Source organism: Dermochelys coriacea, chromosome 22 (genome assembly GCF_009764565.3).
Source record: "Dermochelys coriacea isolate rDerCor1 chromosome 22, rDerCor1.pri.v4, whole genome shotgun sequence".
Taxonomy (NCBI): domain Eukaryota; kingdom Metazoa; phylum Chordata; order Testudines; family Dermochelyidae; genus Dermochelys; species Dermochelys coriacea.
Window position 1 is genome coordinate 13,128,618 of NC_050089.1, and position 24,712 is coordinate 13,153,329.

Consider the following 24,712-nt stretch of genomic DNA (forward strand, 5'->3'; position numbering starts at 1 on the left):
AGAGATACAGTGTAATTACACTATCATATGCACTGGATTTTTCTGCCTGCATTTTGCAGGAGACACATGCATATTCTGCCATGCAAAACGTGAGACGTCTCTATAGATATGAGAAACCATCCCAGCAGAGATGAACTGGTGTCACTATTGTTATTGTTTTATTGTACTGTGGCAGTGCCCAGAGGCCACAATCAATATTTACAATCTCTGCATCCTCCTTCTTTCAGGTTCTGAAAAAATGTAAAGAAGGAGGCATGCATGTGGAAGTGGATCAAATTGACGATTACGGTAAGAGATGCAATTTTAACCACAGTGAAGCTTACTGCAGACTCCTCCAAGGCTCCAAATTCTGGCTTTACTCTAACCTAAGTAATTTTAAACCCCAGAAATTAGGTAGGAAATATCAAGTTGGCAACCCCATTGTGTTGATCCTGCTGGGAAGGGCTGAATTCTTCCAGCTCACTGAAGCTAGTGCTTTGCTATGCCACTGGGATATAAAAAAGGTAGAAATGGTTCTCTACAGGTAGAAGCTTCAGGGTGAGGGATGAGCAGAAGACCCCTGGGAATAGCTAAGCCTGGGAAGAAAGCTTGAGCTGAATATTATCTAATTGTTGGTGTTTTTGTTAAAGTCAAAATACCCAAGCATTTGGATTTAGTCCCTAGCAAGTGACTGATGTCATTGTGGTTCTTCCTATCCAGGTTTAACACCATTGCACTGTGCAGTTCTTGCTCACACTGCATTAGCGAGGGAGTCTCAAAAAATCCTCAACCACACTGACAAGCGAAAGTTTCTGCAAATGCGCAAAGATCAAATTCTTGAGGGAATTAATTGTTTATTACAAATGGGAGCAAACTCTGGGCTGCAGGTGAGTGTCAATATCAGGGTAAATGACTTGCTTGCTTGTTTTTGTGGGTGGCTTTCATTTCCCTCCCTTAATTTTAGATTCCCTTTTTCATAGAAACCAAAATCATATCAAACTGTCACTCACTTTGTAAAATTCCAGGAAAATAAGGAAATGACATGTTTCCCCCAATCTCATGGCCCCAAAAGGGAGGACTTTCTTCAGGAGGTAATTCCATTAATTTGGTGAAAAGATAATTGCACAGGATATATAGAGTTAATATCCAATAAGGAAACCACCATAGGTTAAGCTATAAATGTCTAAAACACAATGGCGGAGGTTCGAGCTGTGCATCTAGGGAGCCCAACCAAAAAAGGTACAATTCAGGGGGAAGGGCACTATGGTGGCTTTAATGTACCTTTGTATCCTCCCTATTCTGGGTTGTTGTAGGGCCTACTCAAATTTAAAGCATTCCCCCTCCCCACCAGGACTGCCAATGGGTTGCAGCATTGGCTGCAGCAGAGTCTCCATCCCCACTCCTTGACCACACTCTGCACCTAGGCTTTTGAGGAGGCCAGCACAGGGAAGCTGCACCAGGATAATTCTTTCCTGCTGACTTTCATGTCCTCATAAGTTGCCATAACAAACAGTTATCTATAAGAGATATTGTCTTAATACAGACAAGGTGTTATTTTGTTAATATTTATTCTAACCCCTGTCGCTGAAATATCAGCACCACCCAAAACCCACACTACAAAAATAGAAAATATTTGAAATTATCTTCTGGGTCTTAGTGCATCTTGTAAAATTTTTGCCTGACTCTTAGGTTGTAAGTGCCTTGGGGTGGAAACCAAGGCTCCAACCCTGCAAACACTAACTCAGGTGCTTAACTGTCTGCAGAATTGGGTCCAACGGTGAAATCCTACCCCATTGAAGCCAATAGAAGTTTTGCAAATGACTTCAGTAGGGCCAGAATTTCACCCTAAATCTGTCTGTGTCTTGCCAAGGGCAGAGCAACAAACCATCAGAACTTACTTAATAATAATAATTCTGAATCCCTCTCAGTCCCTTTCTGACTTTTTCATTGACTGAATATGCCTCATAAGAGCCTCTTGTCTGCAAAGATTCCTGTAAAGCTAGCAAGACAATTAACATAATAATAATGTGAAGCCAATACATGTGATTATTCATTGTATGTGTATGTACAACAGTAAACATGCCTCCTTAATATTTGTGTTCCTTAGGAAATAAACGTGGAGGGGGCAATAAAAATAATTTCAACCCAGATTTTAATGGACTCCTTTATCACTAAATTAAGAGACTGCTGAACTTGGCATCTTCTGTCCCCTTGGGGTTAGAGTAGAGTAAGGAATCTGGCCCCTGCATGTCAGGACCTGAACGTATCCATAGTGAGGAAATGAGTTCATGAGGATGACCGAAAATGCTTGACTGTTTTGGATGCTTCATTTGTACAGGACTGTGGCTTGCCGCATGTACTGAGTGGAGGGACCCTTCCACATTTACAAGAAATGTCTGAGCTTCCTTCCTCTTTATCCTCAAATCACTTTGGCCATGTTGTTAAAGGTAAATTGTGATGAAGGCAACTGTGCTGCATAGTTAAGGGCATCCTAACTGAATAGCTATAGTGTAGAAGCTGCTCACCTAGGGTTGCCAGGTGTCTGGCTTTCAACAGGAATGCCCAGTCGAAAAGGGACCCTGGCGGCTCTGGTTAGCACCACTGACTGGGCCATTAGAAGTCCAGTGGGTGGTGCACCATGGCTAAGGCAGGCTCCTTGCCTGCTCTGGCTCTGCGTGGCTCCTGGAAGTGGCCGGCATGTCCAGCTCCTAGGTGCTGGGCAATCAGGGAAGCTCTGTGTGCTGCCCCCACCCTCAGCGCCAGCACCGCAGCTCCCATTGGCCGGGAACCGTGGCCAATGGGAGCTGAGGGGGTAGTGCCTGCGGGCACGGCAGCCACACCCGTGCAGAGCTGCCTGGCTGTGCCTCCCTCTAGGGGCAGGACATGGTGGCTGCTTCCAGGAGCAGTGCAGAGCCAGGGCAGGCAGGAAGCCTGCCTTAGCCCTGCTGCAGCACTGACCGGGAGCCGCCTGAGGTAAGCGCCGCCCGGCTGGAGCCCGAACCTCCTGTCCCAGATCGGAACCCCCTCCCACACCCAAACTCCCTCCCAGAGCCCACACCCCCTCCCACATCCCAATCCCTTACCCCAGACCTGAGCACCCCATCCAGAGCCCACACACCACACCCACTCCCTCACCCCAACCCCCTACCCCAGCTCTGAGCCCTGTCCCACACCCAAATTCCCTCTCTGAGCCCACACCCCTCACCCCCTCCCACACTCCAAACCCCTCGACCCCAGCCCAGACTCTCTCCTGCACCCCAAACCCATCATCCCTGGCCCCACCCCAGAGCCCATACCCCCAGCTGCAGCCCTCACCCCAACCCTCTGCCCCAACCCAGTGAAAGTAAGTGAGGGTGGGGGAGAGCGAGCGACAGAGGGAGGGGGGCTGGAGTGAGTGGGGCCGGGGTATCAGAGAAGGGGTAGGGCAGGGCAGTAGCAAGGCATGGGTGTTTGGTTTTGTGCAATTAGAAAGTCGGCAACCCAGTGCTCACCTGTAGAATAGTCTTCCACCCTCCCACCCCAGGATCCTTACTTACCGCTCTGTAACCCTCATTCTTGTTCCTGTTTGATCATTTGCTGTCCCCTGAACTTAGCTGAACCATGGGCTTCATGGTTTCTCCATTTAGGCTGGGGAAGGTGCCTTCAGCTGTGGGCAGGGTTGCGCACACCCACCTTCCTGGAACTTGAGTAAGTTTATGTTAGCATCATATGGCTTGATCCAGAGCCAATGTAGTCAAGGAGAAAAATGCCTACTGATTCCAAAAGACTTTGGATCAGGCCCAGAGTTCCGCACTTCACTGAAATCACCTTTGCCTGCAGAGACAAGCAGAAAAATAATGTAGAATAAATAAAACAAGACAGCTACTATTGAACTGAATGCTTTGTTTGTTTGTTTGCCTTCTAGGGATGTGCCAGTAGGTTCATTATCCCCATCTCATGCTCCGCAGCTGTTGCTGAGGAACAGCCAGAAAACAGACAGTAAAAGTCTTCTGAATTTGTTAAAACTTGAGCTGCTGATGAAAACACCCCCGGAGAGCCCAGAATTGGACTCACAGAAATTAGAGAGGCCTAGTTTTCAAAGGTGCTGAGCACTCACAGCTCCCTGTGAAGCCAGTTCAAGTTGTGTGAGCTCAGAAAATTGAGCCTTACAATATAGGTGCCTAATTTTGAAAATATTGACCATAGATCTCTGGAGTCCAACCCTCTAAGTGCCAGTACAAGATTATTCCCTACCATATGAGTTTAATTTTCAGAGATGCTACACACCTGCAATGGCATGTAAAGTCAATGGGAACTCCAAGGATGGGGTTATCACAGATTTTTAAGGCACGCACTGAAAAAAATTCCTGTAACTGACCACGTCTTTTCAACTATGGGCAAGTTTTTTAAAGATACAATCAGAGTTTATAACAGTAGAAGACTTTATATGTAAGTAGTCTGGAACTATTAAGTTATATGATCAACAGAAGAAAATGTTCTTCCATATTTATTCACAATATTCAGTGTCATCTTTATACCAAATAACTTTCAATTTAAAAAAAATCAAAACTGTTATCACAGAATAATTGGGGATCTGTTAGGAAATTTTAGAGACTTAGTAACTACTTCCAGAAAACCTCAATACCTATCTCCAGATTTAGTCTCACTTTATGGTAAACTCTGATTGTGAATTAGCTGGTTTCTATGAAACTTCTTTGTTTGCTTCATATAGAGCAATATATAACTCATAAAAGGATTGATCCACAGCAATCAATTCATATATCCCTCCCTCTTTGAAATAAATGGGAGAAATTTTATTCATGTGTAAACTTGTACAATCAGGGTACAGGTAACAAGTACTTACAAATGTGATCTATTTTCCCCCAATGTGAATTATGTCTTTGCATTTTGTTTTTATTAAAGGGTCTCATTCCTCTCATTGAATATTTTTGAGTATTAAAAACTCTGAGAGCTACTGTACAATGGATGATGGATCAGGCCCTAAACTTCTTACCTTTTAATCAGCTAAACAATTTCCTATATCAGGATTTTTTTATATTCAGGTTGTATTTTCCCGCAGAGTGAGGAACAGTCTGAATAAGAATTATAACTGCGTATATTTAAAATAAATTATTCTGTATTATATTGTATGTTGAATATTCACTCCCTGATTTCCATACATCTCCTCAGTGTTGGATATTGAATGAGGTCTTTCTTGCAGAGTTTTACCCAAAATAGAACTATTTTTCTTAATTTGGTTTCTTTTCTATTTTATTTCATCAATCTTTACTATTGTTTGCACTTTAACTCTAGCCTGGATGAAGGATGGCAGGATTCATTTCTAGGCTTTGGGACAGAGAACCTGAACCTACCAGTGGAATTAAGCTTTTCTAGGATTTGCAAAATTTTGAAATTTTAGTTTGCTTTTTAAAAGAAGAGATCATGGTGAATGTTTCAGAGACCACTATATACAATAAATCTTGATTTTCTTATACCACATGCATGATAGAACTCAGGAATATTGTATCACTTTATTAAACTGAGAAATAAGAATTAAGGACTAGATCTAGCCCCCACCGAAGTCAATGGAAAGACTTTCATTGACTTCAATGGCCTTTAAATCCTGGAATACAACTAAAAAAGTACAAATGAGGCAGCATAATAATAGAGATTTTAACTTGTACAGAATCAAGATGTACAATAAGAACATAGTACTGTCCTTATTTCCATGGGATCTATATATGTGAGGGCAGAACTTGAACCTTTGATTTGTATCACTTATTAAATATTATGCTCAAAACTGAATTAACCATTGTAAAATATATAATTTATAGGCTGTATTTTAATTGCATGAAGACTCAGTGAGAACTTTATCTAATGTGCACTGAATTATGTTCCACTATTTCTCATTGTCAATAAATGCTGATACTTTCACACCCATGTATTTACTGTGTTACCTATTGGTATCAGTGTTGCATTACATTATAAAGTAAAAGATAGTTAGGAACTTGGAAATAAGAGCATCTGATACACTAACAATCTGCTTAAATTAGTCATTATTAAAAAGGGGTAATAGCACCGTTACCAAAAGTGAAGAGAGAGATTCTTAAACCAAAAAGAAAAAGGAGTACTTGTGGCACCTTAGAGACTAATAAATAAATTTGTTAGTCTCTAAGGTGCCACAAGTACTCCTTTTCTTTTTGCAAATACAGACTAACACGGCTGCTACTCTGAAACCATTCTTAAACCAGACTTTGGTCTGAACAGAGAGTCTTGGTTTTTAGATAGTCACTCTTGCAAGGAATCTGTTTGGAACCTATAAACTTTCCTATACCAACTCTTCAAATAATGCAGTTCTTATAACTTACTTATATTATGTGAAATTCAAGCAATAAAATTGATCTTAATGTGCTCCTTTTTTTCATTCCTCACACTTTTACATGAGAACCTCCTAAAGAACTGGAACATAGAAATAGGAAAGATGTTCTTTTAAAAAGATTTTTTTTCTCTCCCTTGTCTCACCCACTTAAATGTATTTTATAATCATGTCTAAAAATTTCTAGCTTCAGATCAGAAACTAATCTGTGAATCAGGGAAACAGAGACTTCATTAATGCGAGAGGCTGTTTTAACTATCAATCACATAAAATATTTCAGGCCAAAAGGGGGCATTCCTGGGAAAGAAGAAGGCTTAGAATGGGAATTCTCTTTCATAAAAATATATTGCACTTCTATAACTTTTATCTAATCATCTCTATACTTCACAAACATTTATAAAGCCTCATACCAATTCTATTGGGTAAGATATGAGATATAAAGGGCTCACTTTCTCTACCACTGAAATGCAACCCTGTCTGTGTAGAACATTGTAGATCTTTAACACCAGCACAGAACACAATAGTTTGATGGGAAGTGAAGAACACAATAGTTTGACAGGAAGTGAAGAACACAGTATCTAACTGCGGAATTTGGGGAGGCAGTACATAATTACCAATATTGCAATCCGGCCAGGACACTTACGTTAACTCCCTGATTCATACAGAAGTTGAGTATAGGATCTTTAATGACCACAGTTGTTCCAATTCAACATTTCTCTTTTACATCTCTTTGGAAAAAAGACACCCTCTGGCAATGCAATTCCCTGACACTATGCTTGGTACAGATTCATTACTGATTCAGAGGATCACATCAAAAGGTGCTATAGTCTTTCTGAACTTAACTAAATAGCCCCTCCCAAGACTTTGTAATAAAGAAATAAGATGGGTTTGCAATATAGGTTCAGGATTTACAGCGCAAAAATAGGTTCAGGATTTACAGCGCAAAAATCAAACAAACTATTAAATGCAAAGAAAGGTTTCAGAGTAGCAGGTGTGTTAGTCTGTATTCGCAAAAAAAGAAAAAGGAGTACTTGTGGCACCTTAGAGACTGACAAATTTATTTGAGCATAAGCTTTCGTGAGCTACAGCTCACTTCATCGGATGCATCCGATGAAGTGAGCTGTAGCTCACGAAAGCTTATGCTCAAATAAATTTGTTAGTCTCTAAGGTGCCACAAGTACTCCTTTTTCTTAAATACAAAGAAACGCCATTTTCAAGCAACATTAAGGTTGCATAGTTAAAACTGCAGGAAGCCAAGAAGTGCACCTGTTAAGGTTCCAACAGGAGTGTTGACCAGATTGTTCATTAAGGATGTTTTATGGTAGGCTTTGCAGGACTCTTCCAATTCCTGTAGCTATGGAAAGCTACCCTGGGATTTCTGAGCTGCCTCACATAGTTGCCATATTCTGGTTTTAATTAAATTTCCTTTTTAGCTTTGGGGTGAATACCATGCAATGGAAGAAGAGGCAGAAATGTTTCCTGAATGGGTTATCTTGAGGAATACTAGCTAAACGCTAAAGTTTATGAGGCATTTTGACACCTACTCTCTTATCTGCCTCCTCTGGATTTGATGGCATTCCCTTTTTGAAAGGCATTATCTTCCAAGAATGAAAATCTTTGGCTGGAAAAGAGTTCTATAAATTCCTTGCACTTGCAGCGGGTTTCTGACTGGGGTTCATTCAAATGGCATAAGTAGTGGGCAATAAATAGTCAATTATCTCAAATTGCAGATGTTCATATAACATATTCCATTGTGGCATTTGCCTACCTTTCTGGAACTACTCAAATTTGTCTATAAAATCTTTATTCCACATTAGCTACAAAAAGACTGGGAGCCATGACTTTCTGAGTTCTAACCCTGGCTCTAACACTGCCTCCCTCTGAGGCCTTAGACAAGTCACTTTGCTTCTCTGCCTCATTTCCCCCTTGGTAAAATAGGGATATCATCACTTGCTGACTTATCACCCAGGTCTGTTGTGAGGACCGATTAGTTGTGTATCTAAAGTCCTTTGCAGATATAAAAGCACCATATAAGTCCAACCAGCACACAGTATTACTTTAAGACAAAGAGAAAGTGCAGGGGCCTGGCATTTAAAAAAAAAGTCAAACTGTAGCACAGAAAGCGACAAAACAAGCACCTGGATCAGATGTAATGCTTTAAATGCCTTCTGGGGAATTTTTGCATCAGGATAGAGGATGTTCATTACGTAACTGTTGCAGACATGCTATGACTTGAAGAAGAGTCGGGTGAACTGCTGCATTCTGCGCAGAGGATTTATATACCTACAGAACAGCACTATTACATACTGGACTTATTTGCATTCAGAGGTTAGGACTGGGAGAAAAAGACGAGCAATGTAAACAAAAGACAGGGTGAATATGATCCCCTTTGACTTACAAAATCCTATAGTAATTTGAGTCAGTTCACGGCTGTCTCCTTTCACGGAGATTTAGTATTTAATATTAGTTTCTCTCCTATAAGAATAATGTCCTGAGGTTGTCTATCCCTCCACACCGTGGGAACTGTAGGCAAGAGCAGCCGGAGGAAGGAAACCTCCCCTTCCAACCTAGGGTGATCAGATAGCAAGTGTGGAAAAAAAAACAGGACAGGGTGGGGGCAATAGGCACCAATATAAGACAAAGCCCCAAATATTGGGACTGTCCCTATAAAATCAGGACATCTGGTCGCCCTATTCTAAGGACATGGAGGAGCAGTGAAGCTACTTCACACAATCACAGATGTAATAACCCTTGCAGATACAATCCTTCCCTCCCTAGCAGTGCTAGGGTGCAGATATTTGCAGAATAGCTTCCTTGGCTCACAGGGATGTCATTCTAGTAATCTTCAGAAAATATTATTAACATACACGTATAGTGCCATCTGTTTCCATAATACCTTGCAAAAAAGAGATAAGCATATTCTTGGCTCCCCAAACAGCTTGCAGTCTATCTATGACTACTAGACAAATACTCACAAGTTATGGGGTAATGGTTCAGGAGGGGGTGACTGAGGGGATTATGGAGGATGACAAGACTGGAGGGATTTCACGGAGGAGTGAGAGGGTGCATGGCAAACAAGAGAGACATTATTCCAGGCATTAGGTTCAGCATGAAGGAAGATGCAATATGGCAAGTGGAACCAAGAAATGTCAGAGAAGAGATTCTGACCCACATTCTCAGCAGCATGCAGTTCTGTTCAGCAACAAAAAGCCACCTGTGGTTCCCTGATTTTATAATCAGTTTTATACCAGTTGCAGCCAAGCAGAAAGCAGCCTCAGAGCTGCTTTAATCTACAGTGACTGCTTCTGCCCTCCACCACGGAACTGCCCACCCAGGAACTGTGCTCTGGCAGACCCCTTTCCCACATGCTATGCCAAGGGCTGCAGGCATGGTGGTACAGAACCTGGCTATACCAGTTCTGCGCCTTCTGGGGAATCCCCCCTTGGGGAGATCTGGCAGTTTTTTGGCCCCCTTGTAATACCAGCATGGTGAAAGGGGGACTGTTCTCAGAAGAGAATCCAGATCCCTTTCTCCTTTCATCCCAAAGAATATGTCCTGGAGACCATGCATTGTAATGTATACAGAACAGCTGATGTACAAAGCACTATATGACAAGTGACCAGTGCCAAAACTAACAGCATCTCCCTGATGCAACCAACTTCAGTTGAAAAATACCATATCCTAAATAATCAACTGCAAAGCAAAAGCCAATATTATGATTTTTTTTAAAAAAAAAACAATTTCCTGACTAGCACAGAGGATTTACTTTTTCAAATCACAAGCAAGTCAGGAAAGAGGAGAATTTACATTAATTTAGAAAACCTTAGGCATCATGGGAAGTCACGTTAATGATAATAAAAACCTCTCTTTGCCACTTCTAGAACAACAGACAGCAGCTGTCTTTCAGGAGGAAAAGTCTACCCACGGATTTCTGTGAGAAGACAGCCTGAGCATAAGCTCCCCATTCCCTTCTTTTCCACCCCAGATCTAGCTGCACTAGATGAGGGCAGATGGGCTCATCTGCATAGAGAGTAAGAAGAGACAAGGTTCTGAGCCAGGGAGGAGGCTGAGGTCTTGGCTAACACAGATTCTGTTGGAGCTGTCGGACAATATTTGTTTTCTGCTTCGTTTGTGATTCAGGAAACTTGGAAACGATATGATTCAATTCAAGCAAAGTGTGTTTCTATGGCTGCACGGAAGGGCCTGATGAAATGCACTGAGAATGGAACTGGCTGGCAGGAGGCATTTGGGCTGAAATTCTAATTTCCTGAATAAAGCTGAGATCTTTGAGTGGGGGAACCATGCAAATCTGGGTGGACTCGCTGTGGGAAGTACACGGAGGGGCAGAGGATGCTGAATGCTCCAAGGTCAGACCCAGGAAGGTGGAAGTTGTGTGAGCTGTGTGTCCTGAAGACAGTCTGCTCCCAGAAGAAGACTTCCCCAGAGTCCGACTGGCTTCATAGGGAGCAGTTCCAGAGCATCGCCCGGGGACTCTGTGTTGGGAGGAAAGACTCTTCCACCCAGAACAGAGAGCAAGTCCCTTAGCTTGTAGGAGTGGCTATGATATGATGTACCCTACCACAAACCCCCACACACCGTGTTGTGATACAGTGCTTCCACACAGTTCATAGACCCACTGGTCATTCCCCCCTTCCTCCTAAATCTCCCACAAGCTCTCCTCCAAGCACTCCTGAGGAGAGAGTCACTGCACAGCTTGGTTCCATGGCACTCAAGGGCCTGCAAGATTCAGTCCTAAATGCATCAATTCAGGTCTGAGATCCTGGTCTTTGTGACTGGGCGATAGGATTCAACACACAAATGTGAACTAGTTGCCTTTGTTACTAGCAGTTTATGTACCACAGCCTTGAGCTGAACATTTTCCCGCCTTTTTTTTTTTAAACCCACTTGCTGAGCTCTACCTCAAAGCGGGCAGCGGTCAGCAGTGGGTCTATCTGGAAGAGACCTGGGAGCAGTTGCTGAAGAAAAGTGAGGGTGTTTTTACCTTCTAAACTCTCTGTGATGCCTGAAATATGAAGATTATTTCTTCTTGCCCTGGTTTCCAAGTCATCCAATTTCTATTCATTGTCATCTTTGGGGCAGACATTTCCACATTTCTCTCCTTTATTTCAATGGCTGTTCTCTGGAGCTCATCTTCCGAGTCAGCCATCTGGGATGTGATGTCTGAGATATCATCTCTCAGGGAAGGAGGGTCTGTGAAAATGTTGTCCAATTTCTCTACCAGGAAGGCTCTTTGGTATTGCTCTAGGCCTTGCTGCACTGTCATATTGAGGAGGAGTCTGTTTTGGGGGGTCAAATCCAGCCTCTATTTATGCCTTTTTGTCATTTAGATCCAGCTGTGATGATCCCATAAGTCTCCAAGGAGCTTTAATTTTGGAAAGCTGGAGTGCAATGAGGTATCCAAAATAACCACCACATTTCACGTGATGAGAGCAAAGAATAGGAACCAAAATGCCATTGTCTCCTGGTTATTGTATGACCTCACTCAAACATTCACCAGTGACAGAGATCTAAGCACAGGAAAGTATGCCACATCAATTAATACAAAGTTTAGTGGCAGGTTTTGAATTTTAGGTGCCATTCATTATGAATATGTTTATTTTATGGAACCAGCCAGTTCTCACTGCTGCTCACTAATGGCCTGAGTGTGAGCCTTTCCACTCACTGGTGAACAGTTGCTCACATGAGTAACTGGACACCAGTGGGAGCAAGCAGTTTACAACCTGACCTTAACAAACCACACACATTTTTGGAGCATTAAAAGAGTGAAACTAAACCAGAGTTTTTACAATGCATTAAATACACAATTACATGGAAACTGAGAGTTAAATCTGCCACAGCTCCCTTAATTTATCCTGTTTATTTCTACCTATTACATCACAAGGGCTGAGGTTATGCCTCCTGTACAGATCTCTCTCTTTATATAATACTTTACTAGAAGTGAGGGCATAAACATATTTTTATACCTTTCTACAGTCTGTGGTGAAGTCCCATTTTAATCAAGCAAGAAATACCTGGCTATGAATTGTTTTGCTCACATGCTGGTAAGACACTAGAAAACTCAGATCTTGAGATGAACAGTAATTAGACCCATGCGTGCTAAGGGCTTTTGTACTTTGGCAACCGCTGAGGAATCATTTTCTAATGTCTGCAGGTGTATGTGTTTGAGTCACAGCTAATGTGACCTTTCCATTTCTCTGGAATCATTACTCACCCATAAAGGCATTTCTGCCATGATCGAATGCCAGATAATCAGCTTCTCTGGAACTCTGCAATTCTTAGAATTCTCAGCCAGACATGTTGTCGCCTATAATAAAATACACAAACACAGTTAAAGTGCATGTCAAGTATATTTACATAAACTATGCAATATGTCTGATGTTGGATTTTCACTTGCCATGTATATGAACGGTTATAGTGAGAAGAATTTCTCCCTAGTTTGCTAATATTATCAGATGCACTTTAGCACAGAAACTCAATGGCAAAACAATGTACTGTGTATTGTAATGACAATGATGCATCCATAATGAATTCATCACAAAGTATATTGGGGTTTGTACAAGCCAGATTTTGACTAGGACTATATACCAAGTAAGAACTCCCTTTACACCTCTACATGAGCTAACATGACATTGGGTCCAACACACAGAACTAAAGGGGACTATGCACCTGCTTACCTCTTTTTCAGAATAGGTGGGAGGTGAGTACATGGAATGTTGATCCTACCTCCCCCAATGCCATGGCCAGCACAGCTGAGCCAGAGAAGGGGAAGGAACAGTAATTTACTGCTGCCAAAGGCCAATAACAGAAACTTCCATTCTGAGGGTAGGAGAAGTGGGGGGGGGGGATTGTGATTCTCAGAGTCATAATGCCTTCCAGTGCTACTCTTTAGTGATGCAACTTATACACCATCCTTGGCTCAGGGCTGTGCATAATGTCACAATCAAGCTCTTAAATTGGTCAGCTTTTGACATACATAAGCTTCTCCTAAATATTCCCTCAGTGAACTTGTGCAATGCAAACAGAACAGCATCTAGCATTAATTGGCTTCCTTTACAAGGAAAGCCACAAGCTCTTGTAAACATTATCTGGAAAATAACATTTAGATGGAAAGTAATAATGTATGTGAACATGACTCAGAGATAGGTCTGCATATGTGCCTCTAGGAGAGGGTGTTACCCTACCTGCAGCTATGTGAACAAGTTCTCTTCTTTCTTTAACAACCCTAATTAACCTTTTATACAGGAAACTAGACCAATCTTCTTGAACTGCCCTATTAACCATAAGCCATTACAAACATGCTGACATCTCACTCAGTTTGTTATGCAGAGAATAAGGTAATTAGAATTACAAATTATTTTTGAACAATAATTCCCAGAAATGCAATACGAATATAGCAGAAATCATCTTTGTTTAGGTTTCACTCACATCACTACATCCTTCAGTTGCCTTGTCTACACACACAAGTTCTACTGTTTTAATTGTACCACTATAGTTAAAGAGGTCCTACCTCCTCTAATATGGTTGCCGAAAGCAGTATAAATGGTGTTTTATGTTAGTAAAGTCATATCAACAAAGGGAGGGGAATAAGATACACCAATATACAGTATTTTTATATTAATACAACTGTGTCTGTGTTAGAGGTTGTCTCCAATTTAACAATTTTGGTTAAAACACACACTCTAACTGAAATAGTTATACTAGAGCAACAACTGGGCTAAGAACAGGTCTGAATTATCAGCTCCACAGTGGAATAGAGTGGGGTGGTCCCATAAGAGGTATTTGCTCTACCACTTAAGAGATACATTGAGCAGGCTTAAACAATGTAATTAGTTACTAAGTTCTCTCCTTTTTACAATAAGATATTGCATTTAATTGTCTCTTCTGCTCTCCCATCCACTTTCCTTCACTCATTTAAAAAGAAGAGGGAGCAATGGAACTTGAGCTCCCTGGTTACATTGGATGCTCTCTCTCATTTTATTTCCGTAAAGAGTAAAGTCAAGAAAAATAACTATTAGAAAGAAATTTGCCTTTATCTCTGCCACTGAGAGAACTGCATGCAGTGTTGTAGCCATATTGGTCCCAGGATATTAGACAGACAAGTTTCAGAGTAGCAGCCGTGTTAGTCTGTATTCGCAAAAAGAAAAGGAGTACCCGTGGCACCTTAGAGACTAACAAATTTATTAGAGCATAAGATTTCGTGAGCTACAGCTCACTTCATCGGATGCATTTGGTGGAAAAAGCAGAGGAGAGATTTATATACACACACACAGAGAACATGAAACAATGGGTTTATCATACACACTGTAAGGAGAGTGATCACTTAAGATAAGCCATCACCAGCAGCGGGGGGGGGGGGGGAAAGGAGGAAAACCTTTCATGGTGACAAGCAAGGTAGGCTATTTCCAGCAGTTAACAAGAATATCTGGGGAACAGTGGGGGGGGGGGGAGGGAGAAATACCATGGGGAAATAGTTTTACTTGTGTAATGACTCATCCATTCCCAGTCTCTATTCAAGCCTAAGTTAATTGTATCCAGTTTGCAAATTAATTCCAATTCAGCAGTCTCTCGTTGGAGTCTGTTTTTGAAGCTTTTTTGTTGAAGTATAGCCACTCTTAGGTCTGTGATCGAGTGACCAGAGAGATTGAAGTGTTCTCCAACTGGTTTTTGAATGTTATAATTCTTGACGTCTGATTTGTGTCCATTCATTCTTTTACGTAGAGACTGTCCAGTTTGGCCAATGTACATGGCAGAGGGGCATTGCTGGCACATGATGGCATATATCATATTGGTAGATGCGCAGGTGAACGAGCCTCTGATAGTGTGGCTGATGTGATTAGGCCCTACGATGGTATCCCCTGAATAGATATGTGGACAGAGTTGGCAACGGGCTTTGTTGCAAGGATAGGTTCCTGGGTTAGTGGTTCTGTTGTGTGGTGTGTGGTTGCTGGTGAGTATTTGCTTCAGATTGGGGGGCTGTCTGTAAGCAAGGACTGGTCTGTCTCCCAAGATCTGTGAGAGTGATGGGTCGTCCTTCAGGATAGGTTGTAGATCCTTGATGATGCGTTGGAGAGGTTTTAGTTGGGGGCTGAAGGTGATGGCTAGTGGCGTTCTGTTGTTTTCTTTGTTGGGCCTATCCTGATAGACAAGGTGAATGAAGTAGTATCTTTCATTGGACCAACTTCTGTTTGTGTGAGATACAAGCTTTCAAGCTTACACAAAGCTCTTCTTCAGTTCTGGGAGAGCTCTCCCTTCAAGAGCAATTTAAGTTCTAGCTGCACCCTGTTCCTGATTTAAGCCAAGAAACCAGTCCTTGTGATGGTTATATTACAGGGGACATGTAGACCAAGGAAGCTGTATAAAGGTAGGGTCTTTTCTTCTGCATGGAAGGGAAGTAAAGCAAGGATAATCTGATGATGGCTTTGACAGCTGCTTCATTGTTTAAGGCCCCAGGCCTGGAGCTCATAGAAGAGGGAGCGTGAGAGCTTCTCTGTCTGACCACCACCATGTGTATTCATTGGAGTTCAATAAGGGAAGGATACTGACAGGTTCTCAAAGGGGAAAGAGATGGGGTGAAAGTTTTGGATTGCTGATTTTTTAAAAGTGTTGGTGACCCCAGAAGAGGTAGAAGAGGATAAAGGGGGTAAAAAACAAGGGTGATGTCATGGTCGGGGGTCTACTACAGACCACCTAACCAGGCAGAAGAGGTAGAGTAGGCTTTTTTTAAACAAATAACAAAATCATCCAAAGCCCAGGACTTGGTGGTGATGGGGGACTTCAACTCCCCAGACATCTGTTGGGAAAATAACACAGCAGGGCACAGATTATCCAACAAGTTCTTGGAATGTATTGGAGACCATTTTTTATTTCAGAAGGTGGAGAAAGCTACTGGGGGGGAGGCTGTTATAGATTTGATTTTGATAAATAGGGAAGAACTGGTTGAGAATTTGAAAGTGGAAGGCAGCTTGGGTGAAAGTGATCATGAACTGGTAGAGTTCATGATTCTAAGGGATGGTAGGAAGGAGAACAGCACAATAAAGACAATGGATTTCAAGAAGGCAACCTTTAGCAAACTCAGCGAGTTGGTAGGTAAGATCCCATGGGAAGCAAGTCTAAGGGGAAAAACAGTTGAAGACAGTTGGCAGTTTTTCAAAGAGACATTATTAAGGGCACAAGAGGAAACTATCCCACTGCATAGGAAAGATAGGAAGTGTGATGGGTTTGGTCACAGAGATCCCCTTGGGACTGTCACCTGATGTGCTGAGACTACCTCTGAGCCCATTTTCTCTGCCAGTTTGGGCCTCCGGAATCCTGTCTTGTTGAGCCAGATATGCTAATCTGTTGCAACACAGACCCAGGGTCTGATGCATGCCCCCAAAGCTGCAGACTTAACTGAAAACAGCTTAGCAAGTGCTCCTGTCTCTAGCACCCAGACACCCCCAGCTCCCAATACGATCCAAACCCCAAATAATATGGGGCATCTCTAGTTGGTCTTTGGTTAGGAATCAGAAGGCCCTGTCAGGAGTGGGGAAGGAAAGGAGCCAGGAACTTACTGGGAGATCACAGGAGAGGAGAGGAAAGGAGTCCCAAGAGGTTTGGATAAGAGTCTGAGCTTTTTGATGCTTATGTGAACAGAACAAATGTAATGTTGTTGTTCTTATGACTTTTAGCAAAAGTCTCACAATATGTGATGTTTTACTTCAATCTCTGACTTCTGGAATCGTGATTATGTGAGACTCTCAGCTTGCATTTTAAAAAAAGTGAGTTTCTAGCACTCATGGTTTCAAAGGAAAGCTTGAAAATGTGACTCTAGGGCATGCTAAATGCTCAAAAACCATAAAAAGAACCCCAATTTAAAAACAAAAACACAATACAAATAAAAAATGTGATTTCTAAGCCAATCTCATGATTCTGGGGAGCATGACTCCTGATTTTTGAACTTTTGAGGTTGTCAACACTGCAAATGTGTTTCTTGAGGGTTTGGCAATTTGGTACATGTGTGGTTTGTTTGTTTTGCAATCAAGATTAATATATCAGGTTTGATCTCCAGCATACTAGAGACAATAAGGGAAGAAGGCTAAATGACAGCTGCTGCTCTAAGACAAAAGCACTCCCTCCTGGTACAAAAATTCCTATTTAGTTTCTTTGTTCCCCTCCGCCTTAGTATTTTCAAGAGAACTTGGACATAAAACAATTGAATAAAAACAACCAGAAGAAGCGCTCCCTAAAACAGAATCAACCTCCACCCTTAGAACAGCATCCATCTCCACTGGGATCTAAGCTTTCCCTCCTCCCATTAAAGTATTTTCTTTCCAGCATTCTCAGCAGAAGCAAGGGAAGTGACCGATTGGCACACACCACAGCCCCTTGTGTCACTTCTGGAGAAATGAGACATTGTATCTTTGTTTGTACAGTGAGTAACCTAGCACCAATTGTTGATAGCTTTTCCACAATTAAATCTTATCTCATCAGTTCAGGCCCATAGCCTCAGGTATTGATATTTGCTGCAGAGACGGAAAGGAGATATAATCATGAAAGAGTTACTGCCATGTACATTGGTCAAACTGGACAGTCTCTACGTAAAAGAATGAATGGACACAAATCAGACGTCAAGAATTATAACATTCAAAAACCAGTTGGAGAACACTTCAATCTCTCTGGTCACTCGATTACAGACCTAAGAGTGGCTATTCTTCAACAAAAAAACTTCAAAAACAGACTCCAACGAGAGACTGCTGAATTGGAATTAATTTGCAAACTGGTACAATTAACTTAGGCTTGAATAGAGACTGGGAGTGGATGGGTCATTACACAAAGTAAAACTATTTCCCCATGTTTATTCCCACCCCACCCCCCACTGTTCCTCAGATGTTCTTGTCAACTGCTGAAAATGGCCTACCTTGATTATCACCACAAAAGGTTTTCCTCCTTCCTCCCCCCCTTCCTGCTGGTAATAGCTCATCTTAAGTGATCACTCTCCTTACAGTGTGTATGATAAAACCCATTGTTTCATGTTCTCTGTGTGTGTATATAAATCTCCCCACTGTATTTTCCACTGAATTCATCCGATGAAGTGAGCTGTAGCTCACGAAAGCTTATGCTCAAATAAATTTGTTAGTCTCTAAGGTGCCACAAGTACCCCTTTTCTTTTTTGCGAATACAGACTAACACGGCTGCTACTCTGAAACCTGTATAAGCCACTATCTTGAGTTATTCCATGTTCTTCATTATAAAACCAAATCTCTCCCAGATTCTCAGTGTCTGTTCATCTGATGCTATACGCATTATGTTTGCAGATGCTGCTGCCATACCTATGATTTGGAGGCCCGTCCAGCACAACCCTTCCTAGGAGAAAAAAATCTCTAACGTTATAACCAGCTTCCACTATTCTATTGTTTAAAATAGTGCTAACGAGGATGGTCTTGCATTTAAGGCACCCAGCTAGGATGCAGAAAATCTGAGTTCAGTTATCTCTACCACAGACTTCTTGTGCGATCCTGGGCTAGTTATTTACCCCAGTCCTACAAACATGTGCATAACTTTATACACTTGATTAGCCCAGTCATCAATAGCAGTATTTGCGCGTGTAAAGTTACATGCACGCTCAGATTTGTGGACTGGGACTTTGATCTCTTTGTACCTCAGATCCTCATGTATATAATGGGAATAATAATACTACCCTTTTCTTTCTTCTCTACTGAGGCCTCGACTTGCTTTGCCAATATAGCTATACTGGTGTAAATATACTGGAAGAACCCCCAGGGTAGACACAGCTTATGCAGAAAGGAGTTTTTCTGTCACCACCTCCCTGAACGACATTGGCTGTGCTAACAGAATCATTCTTCTGTCTATCATGCCTACTCTGGGAGTTTTGTTGTCATAGCTATATCAGCTATGTGTATCTTTTTTTTCCCATACCCTTGACTGACAGGGCTATGTTGACAAACTTTGTAGTGTAGACCTGGTTTTAGATTATAAGCTTCTGGGGGCAAACACTGTCTCTTACTATGTACACATATGGCAATAAGCATAATAGGGATCTGATCTCAATTGGGGGCTCTTGACAGCATTGTAATAAAAATAAAATAATTTTAATTTAAGATAAGTGAGCCAGAAGCACTAATGGTACCAGAAGTCATTGTCTCACCACTGCAATCAATATGTCACAATTGTTGGAAGACGACATGTCGTTTTATATCAAACATTTTAGAATAAAAATAATACTTTCAGTTATAATGTACATGGAACAATGACTGGTTGAGACCTTCAAAGTCTCCCAAGAAGGAATTTGTTAAAAATTACCCTAGGAAATGCACATACAACGCTGGAACAGATTCATAAATTCCAAGGCCAGAAGGGAACATTGTGATTATGTTCTGACCTCCAGTGTAACACAGGCCAGAGAACTTCCCCAAAATAATTCTTAGGGTTTTATAAAAACATTCAATCTTGATTTAAAAATTGTCAGTGATGGAGAATCCACCACGACCCTTGGTAAATTGTTCCAGTGATAATTACTCTCACTGTTAAAAATGCATGCGTTATTAATTTAATCCACTTTAAATTCAGGCCTTCAGTTAATTTGGATTCATTTTCCTGAGTGTCCCTGTGTAGACAAGCCCTACATTACTTTTGAAAATGGGACTGAGACTTTTTTGAAAATGTTACTGTAGGCCCAGGTGCTCAAATATATGTAGGAACCTCCCATTGAAAGTGCCTATATACCTTTGAGGATCTGGGCCTTCGTGCCCAAGTCATTTTGGTAATAGGACTTTGACTTTGGCACTTAGGGGCATAAGTCTTATTGAAAGTCAAGGGGAGTTAGGTGTTCAGGTGCTTTTGAAAATTCCAATAGGTGCTTATCTGCATCTTTAGGAGCATAAATACCTTTGAAAATCCTGCCCGTAGATGCTTTTTAAAATATTACCCTTACACTTGTCACAGCAAAGGTGAAGAGAATCTATAATCTAGATCTGCTTGTTGCAATAAACAACAGAAATAAAACATAAGGATGAACCATCCAAATTATTTTTGTTTGCTTTTGTTTTGACAATGTTTAAAGCAATTAAATTATCACTAATTATAGTAAGCATGCAGCCACTTCAATCTTTAGTTAATTGTGGCGCAGATGATCTTTTACCAGTCTATACAAGAAGCAATGCTGCCACCTGTTGTGGAAACCTACTAAGAGGATGAAAATCCAGTTTTTGCTGGACAATTGGTCCTGCAAAACTTTCCATGAGGCTGTTTAAAAAGTGTAAAAGGATGCAAAAAGACAAAGCATTGGGAGACAGGAGACACAACTCCTGTATTGTGTTCAAATCTATGCCAATGACTTTGGGTGACAAATCTAGCCAAGATGGAGGGGGAAGAAAGATAAAGTAAGGTAATAATAATGAATTGTTGGTGTAAAGTATGTAGCCTGCCCCAAAACTAAAACAAAGTTCATCATGCTTAAATTTATGGTAGTTTACTTTGAATTCAGATTTATTTAGAGTGGGGATTCATAGTTTAAGACGAAGAGGGACAGTTATGATCATTCCCCAAAAGCTCAGGTTCTAGTCACAAAGTTCAGCAACTAGGAATGAGATCCTTGGACTAGAATGGTGAGGAATTGCAGATAAAAACAGCTAAGCATTTGTCCCCAGCCCAGTACTGTATTCATATTTCACTTGCTAGCTGTTTGCATTGGACAGGATCCTGCTTCTGTTATATGACCCTGAGGGAAACACAATAAGATCAGGTATCTTCCATGGATGTTTTATATTAATACATTCATGTGTCTTAACTTTCGCTCCCTATAAAATATTCAATGGCTGAAGCAAAAGCCTTCCAGGGTGTATGCATGTTAGTAACCAAGGTTTAAAGGACTGATCATTTCTCTGCTCTGTGCCACTGAAAGATGGCCTGTCTCATCTTTATTTTATCCATATTCTTGAGCTTGTCTTGCTGTGCTGGGGATTTGCAACTTCTTCAGAACAATGAAAATTGTGAAAATGGAATCTTCTGTACAAGAAGACAACACAATCAGTCAGTCTGTCCAGCAGGTATTTTGAAATAGGCTAATATCCATTTGCTAGAAACTATTTAAATGTTCTCACAATCCTTTTTCTTGAATTTTTAAAAAATATCCTTCAAAAGAGTGAAATTCTTCTGACATAGCATCTGATCATTATCACTATGATTAGGTAACAGACAGAATCCATGATTGGCTGGAAGGTTTAGCATGACTACTGCAGGAATAAGTAAAGCTTTCCACATTTATTCAGTATTTCTGATCTCATTGGAAAGGCATTCTTTTTGGCCTACCTGTGTTACTGTGGATACAAAAGGCTTTAGAATCAGAAATTAAGGGCCAGACAAGTGAGGCCCTTTGTTTTTCCATAGAGAAAGAGGCCGGCAAGACGGGGTGGGGGGGGGGGGTCAAGCATTTTCATTTTCTTATTTTATGCAATGGGCAAGCATTTTTAATTGAAGAATTGGGATATGCTTAATTGCATCAAAAATTAGAACTACAGTTTAATTACAATACATTTATACTGTAACTACACTAATTAATGTACCTGTATTATGAAGTTTTACTCTTTGCTTTGTTCCGAAGGTTTTTTCTGTCCTGAAGGAAGCATTCTACCAGTCCCGTGCCCAGCTGGCACCTTCCGTTCTGTAGAAGGACCTCTGACTTCACACAGTTGCCTGAACTGCCCCGTGAATTTCTTTAATCCCACACCTGGTCAAGTGGCATGTCTTCCATGTGGCTCAGAAGCTGTGCAACCCAAGGAGGGTCAAGAAACATGTGTCTGCCATGGGGAAGGCCGTGTGTTTCAGGTATAGGACCAGCTCCTTCTGATTGTGAAAGAACAATTTAAAGTGGAAGGGTTGAAATTTAGTTTTATTTCTAATAAAAGATTCTACCATTTTCTTAAATAACTAAATTATTATTATTTATTATTACTTATTATTTGAATTGCTGCATCACTCGCAAGACCCATTCAGAGACTGAAGCCCCCATGTGCTATGTACTGTACCCTCAAATAATGAAAAGATGGACCTTGCCCACAAAAAGCTTACACTTAAAAACATCAGTTTGGGTTTCAATTTTATTTCCTAATAACCTATTGTGACCAAATCACACTGAGAATTTTGACTACATCATGCTTAATCACGCTAACACTTTAAGAAATGCTTCATTTTAAAACAAAATAAGGGGTTTTTGTTACTTTGAGCTCTAGAACTTTAGTACTCATGAAAGTGAGAAAATGGCAGAACTGGCTAGATCCAAGCATTGGTCAAACACTGTGCAAACTTCTAGACAAAGGTCTGCCAAAGCATTTCAGGACCACTGTTGTTTTAGTCCTAAGTGCTCACACACACCTACCAATGTAATTCAATCCTGCCCAAAGCACCATCTATTATTTCATCCTTGGGCTCTCACATTACCCTGCCAATATACCTAGTATGCACTACTAAACATAATAATTCTCCTTCTTTACTGGCTATACCCTTCAACCCTACAACCGACTATTCATATGCAGACCCCATGTCTCCCTGTTCACATTCTGGAACTCTGTATTGTTTTGAGTTTCTCTTGGTTGCATTATTCTGTCTCCTCTGATGGAAGGTAAAGAACATGTATTTGAAAGCCGAAGGTTCAGTTTACATCTGTCCAATAAAGTGAGATCCTGATATAAGTAGTCTGTAGAAGCAGTTTTGCCTGGAAGACCACACATGCTGAATAAATCTCTTTCTTCTTACAGCTCAGTGATGCTCACTGTCCATGTGCTCCAGGTTATAAGACTTTAATGGATGGGAGGAGACACTGTGTTAGACAAGTATATGACATTTGTAGAGATACAACTTCCCGAAACCAGGAAGGACAGTGCTTGACTAAGAAAGAATGGATGAAATACTGTACAAATAAGGTACTGTGTTTTTTATAAAAAGAAAAGGAGTACTTGTGGCACCTTAGAGACTAGCAAATTTATTTGAGCATAAGCTTTCATGAGCTACAGCTCACTTCATCGAAATCCTGGAACCATGCATAACTTTCTGACCATTTCTGCATTGCATATAGACTGTGCGTGAACAAAGAGTGTCACTGGAGTTTTCACAACATGCTCTGAATTCCTGCATGTTGCTCCTGTCCTACCTGAAATAAGAAGTTCAGATTCTTTCAGCATGACAAAACAACTGCCCAATTTCCTTCTGCATTTTTCTGTTTTTCCCCAAGAGGTCCTGATTAGAGTCCCAACATTCAGATTGTTTTCACACTTTTATGGCAGAATTTCTTTGTTCATTTCTCTGCAGGTTTGTGCCCTTCCTGAAGACTATCGAGGCTATGACAAGGTTCTTGGCCTCTGCGTTTGTCAAGCAGACAATCTGAACACTGTGTGTAACTCTCAGTGTAGAAGACAACAAAGAGACATTCTGCAGTTTGTCTGTAAAGGGAAAAATGCTCAACTTTCTATCACTTACAGAAATGGGAGCCAGGTAAATGTGCTTCTCTTGTAACTTTTCCAGTGCATCTATTTATATTGACTTTTTAATATCCAGTCAGCCTTATAATTGAAGATCATCCTTTTTTTTAAAAAAAAAAAAGGAGTGATGTCTTAAAGTGTAGGAGCAAAACAAAAATAAATTCTGCTTTAGATGTCTGATGTATTTTTGCATCTGGTCTTGTATTGCAGCTGTAGCTGGTATGTGAAATTCATGTCACTTATAAACTTTTCAGTATTTGGATATTCTGAACAATATGATGGTGGGGTCTGTAGGTCTCAATTTCCAATCTATGCAGACGGCCAATTTGGAAAAGAGGTGTGCTGGTACTGAGAGACATAATTGTCTTTGTCCATATGGGTCTGGCCAGGTTGAAGACTTAGCAAGCTTGTAACCTGTACTGCTACTTGAGAAACAAATGGTTCTCTCTCTTCCTGGGCCTGGTGCCTTTTACCACATCACCTCAAAATTAGAATACTTGCTACATAGTGAAAATATTTCAGTTGTATTGGCTGTCACCCTATTTGCCTGGTAGGCCATAGAAGTGAGAAAAAAGTGTCTGAGAAGAAGGCTACCTTTGACTTAAATGAAATGAGGGAGTTCTAATTTTTCTAAATCTAATTTTCAGATATTTTCGGGGTGGTGATTTTAAAGATGTAACTGATTTTAGGTTTCAGATTTCAGAGTAGCAGCCGTGTTAGTCTGTATTCGCAAAAAGAAAAGGAGTACGTGTGGCACCTTAGAGACTAACAAATTTATTAGAGCATAAGCTTTCGTGAGCTACAGCTCACTTCATCGGATGCATTTGGTGGAAAAAACAGAATGCATCCGATGAAGTGAGCTGTAGCTCACGAAAGCTTATGCTCT

The 24,712-nt window shown here is 41.1% G+C and overlaps 1 protein-coding gene across 1 annotated transcript in view; it reads left to right on the forward strand.

Annotated features, from left to right (window-relative positions):
- The window catches only part of LOC122457184, a 47,260-nt gene that overhangs the window by 11,819 nt on the left and 10,729 nt on the right, over positions 1-24,712 (forward strand). The window contains exons 8-14 of the mRNA XM_043500761.1: positions 228-288; positions 700-866; positions 960-1,070; positions 2,318-2,426; positions 21,954-22,177; positions 23,107-23,271; positions 23,657-23,839. Coding sequence (XP_043356696.1) covers positions 228-288; positions 700-866; positions 960-1,070; positions 2,318-2,426; positions 21,954-22,177; positions 23,107-23,271; positions 23,657-23,839 — 1,020 coding nt within the window. The remainder of the gene's footprint in view (positions 1-227; positions 289-699; positions 867-959; positions 1,071-2,317; positions 2,427-21,953; positions 22,178-23,106; positions 23,272-23,656; positions 23,840-24,712) is intronic.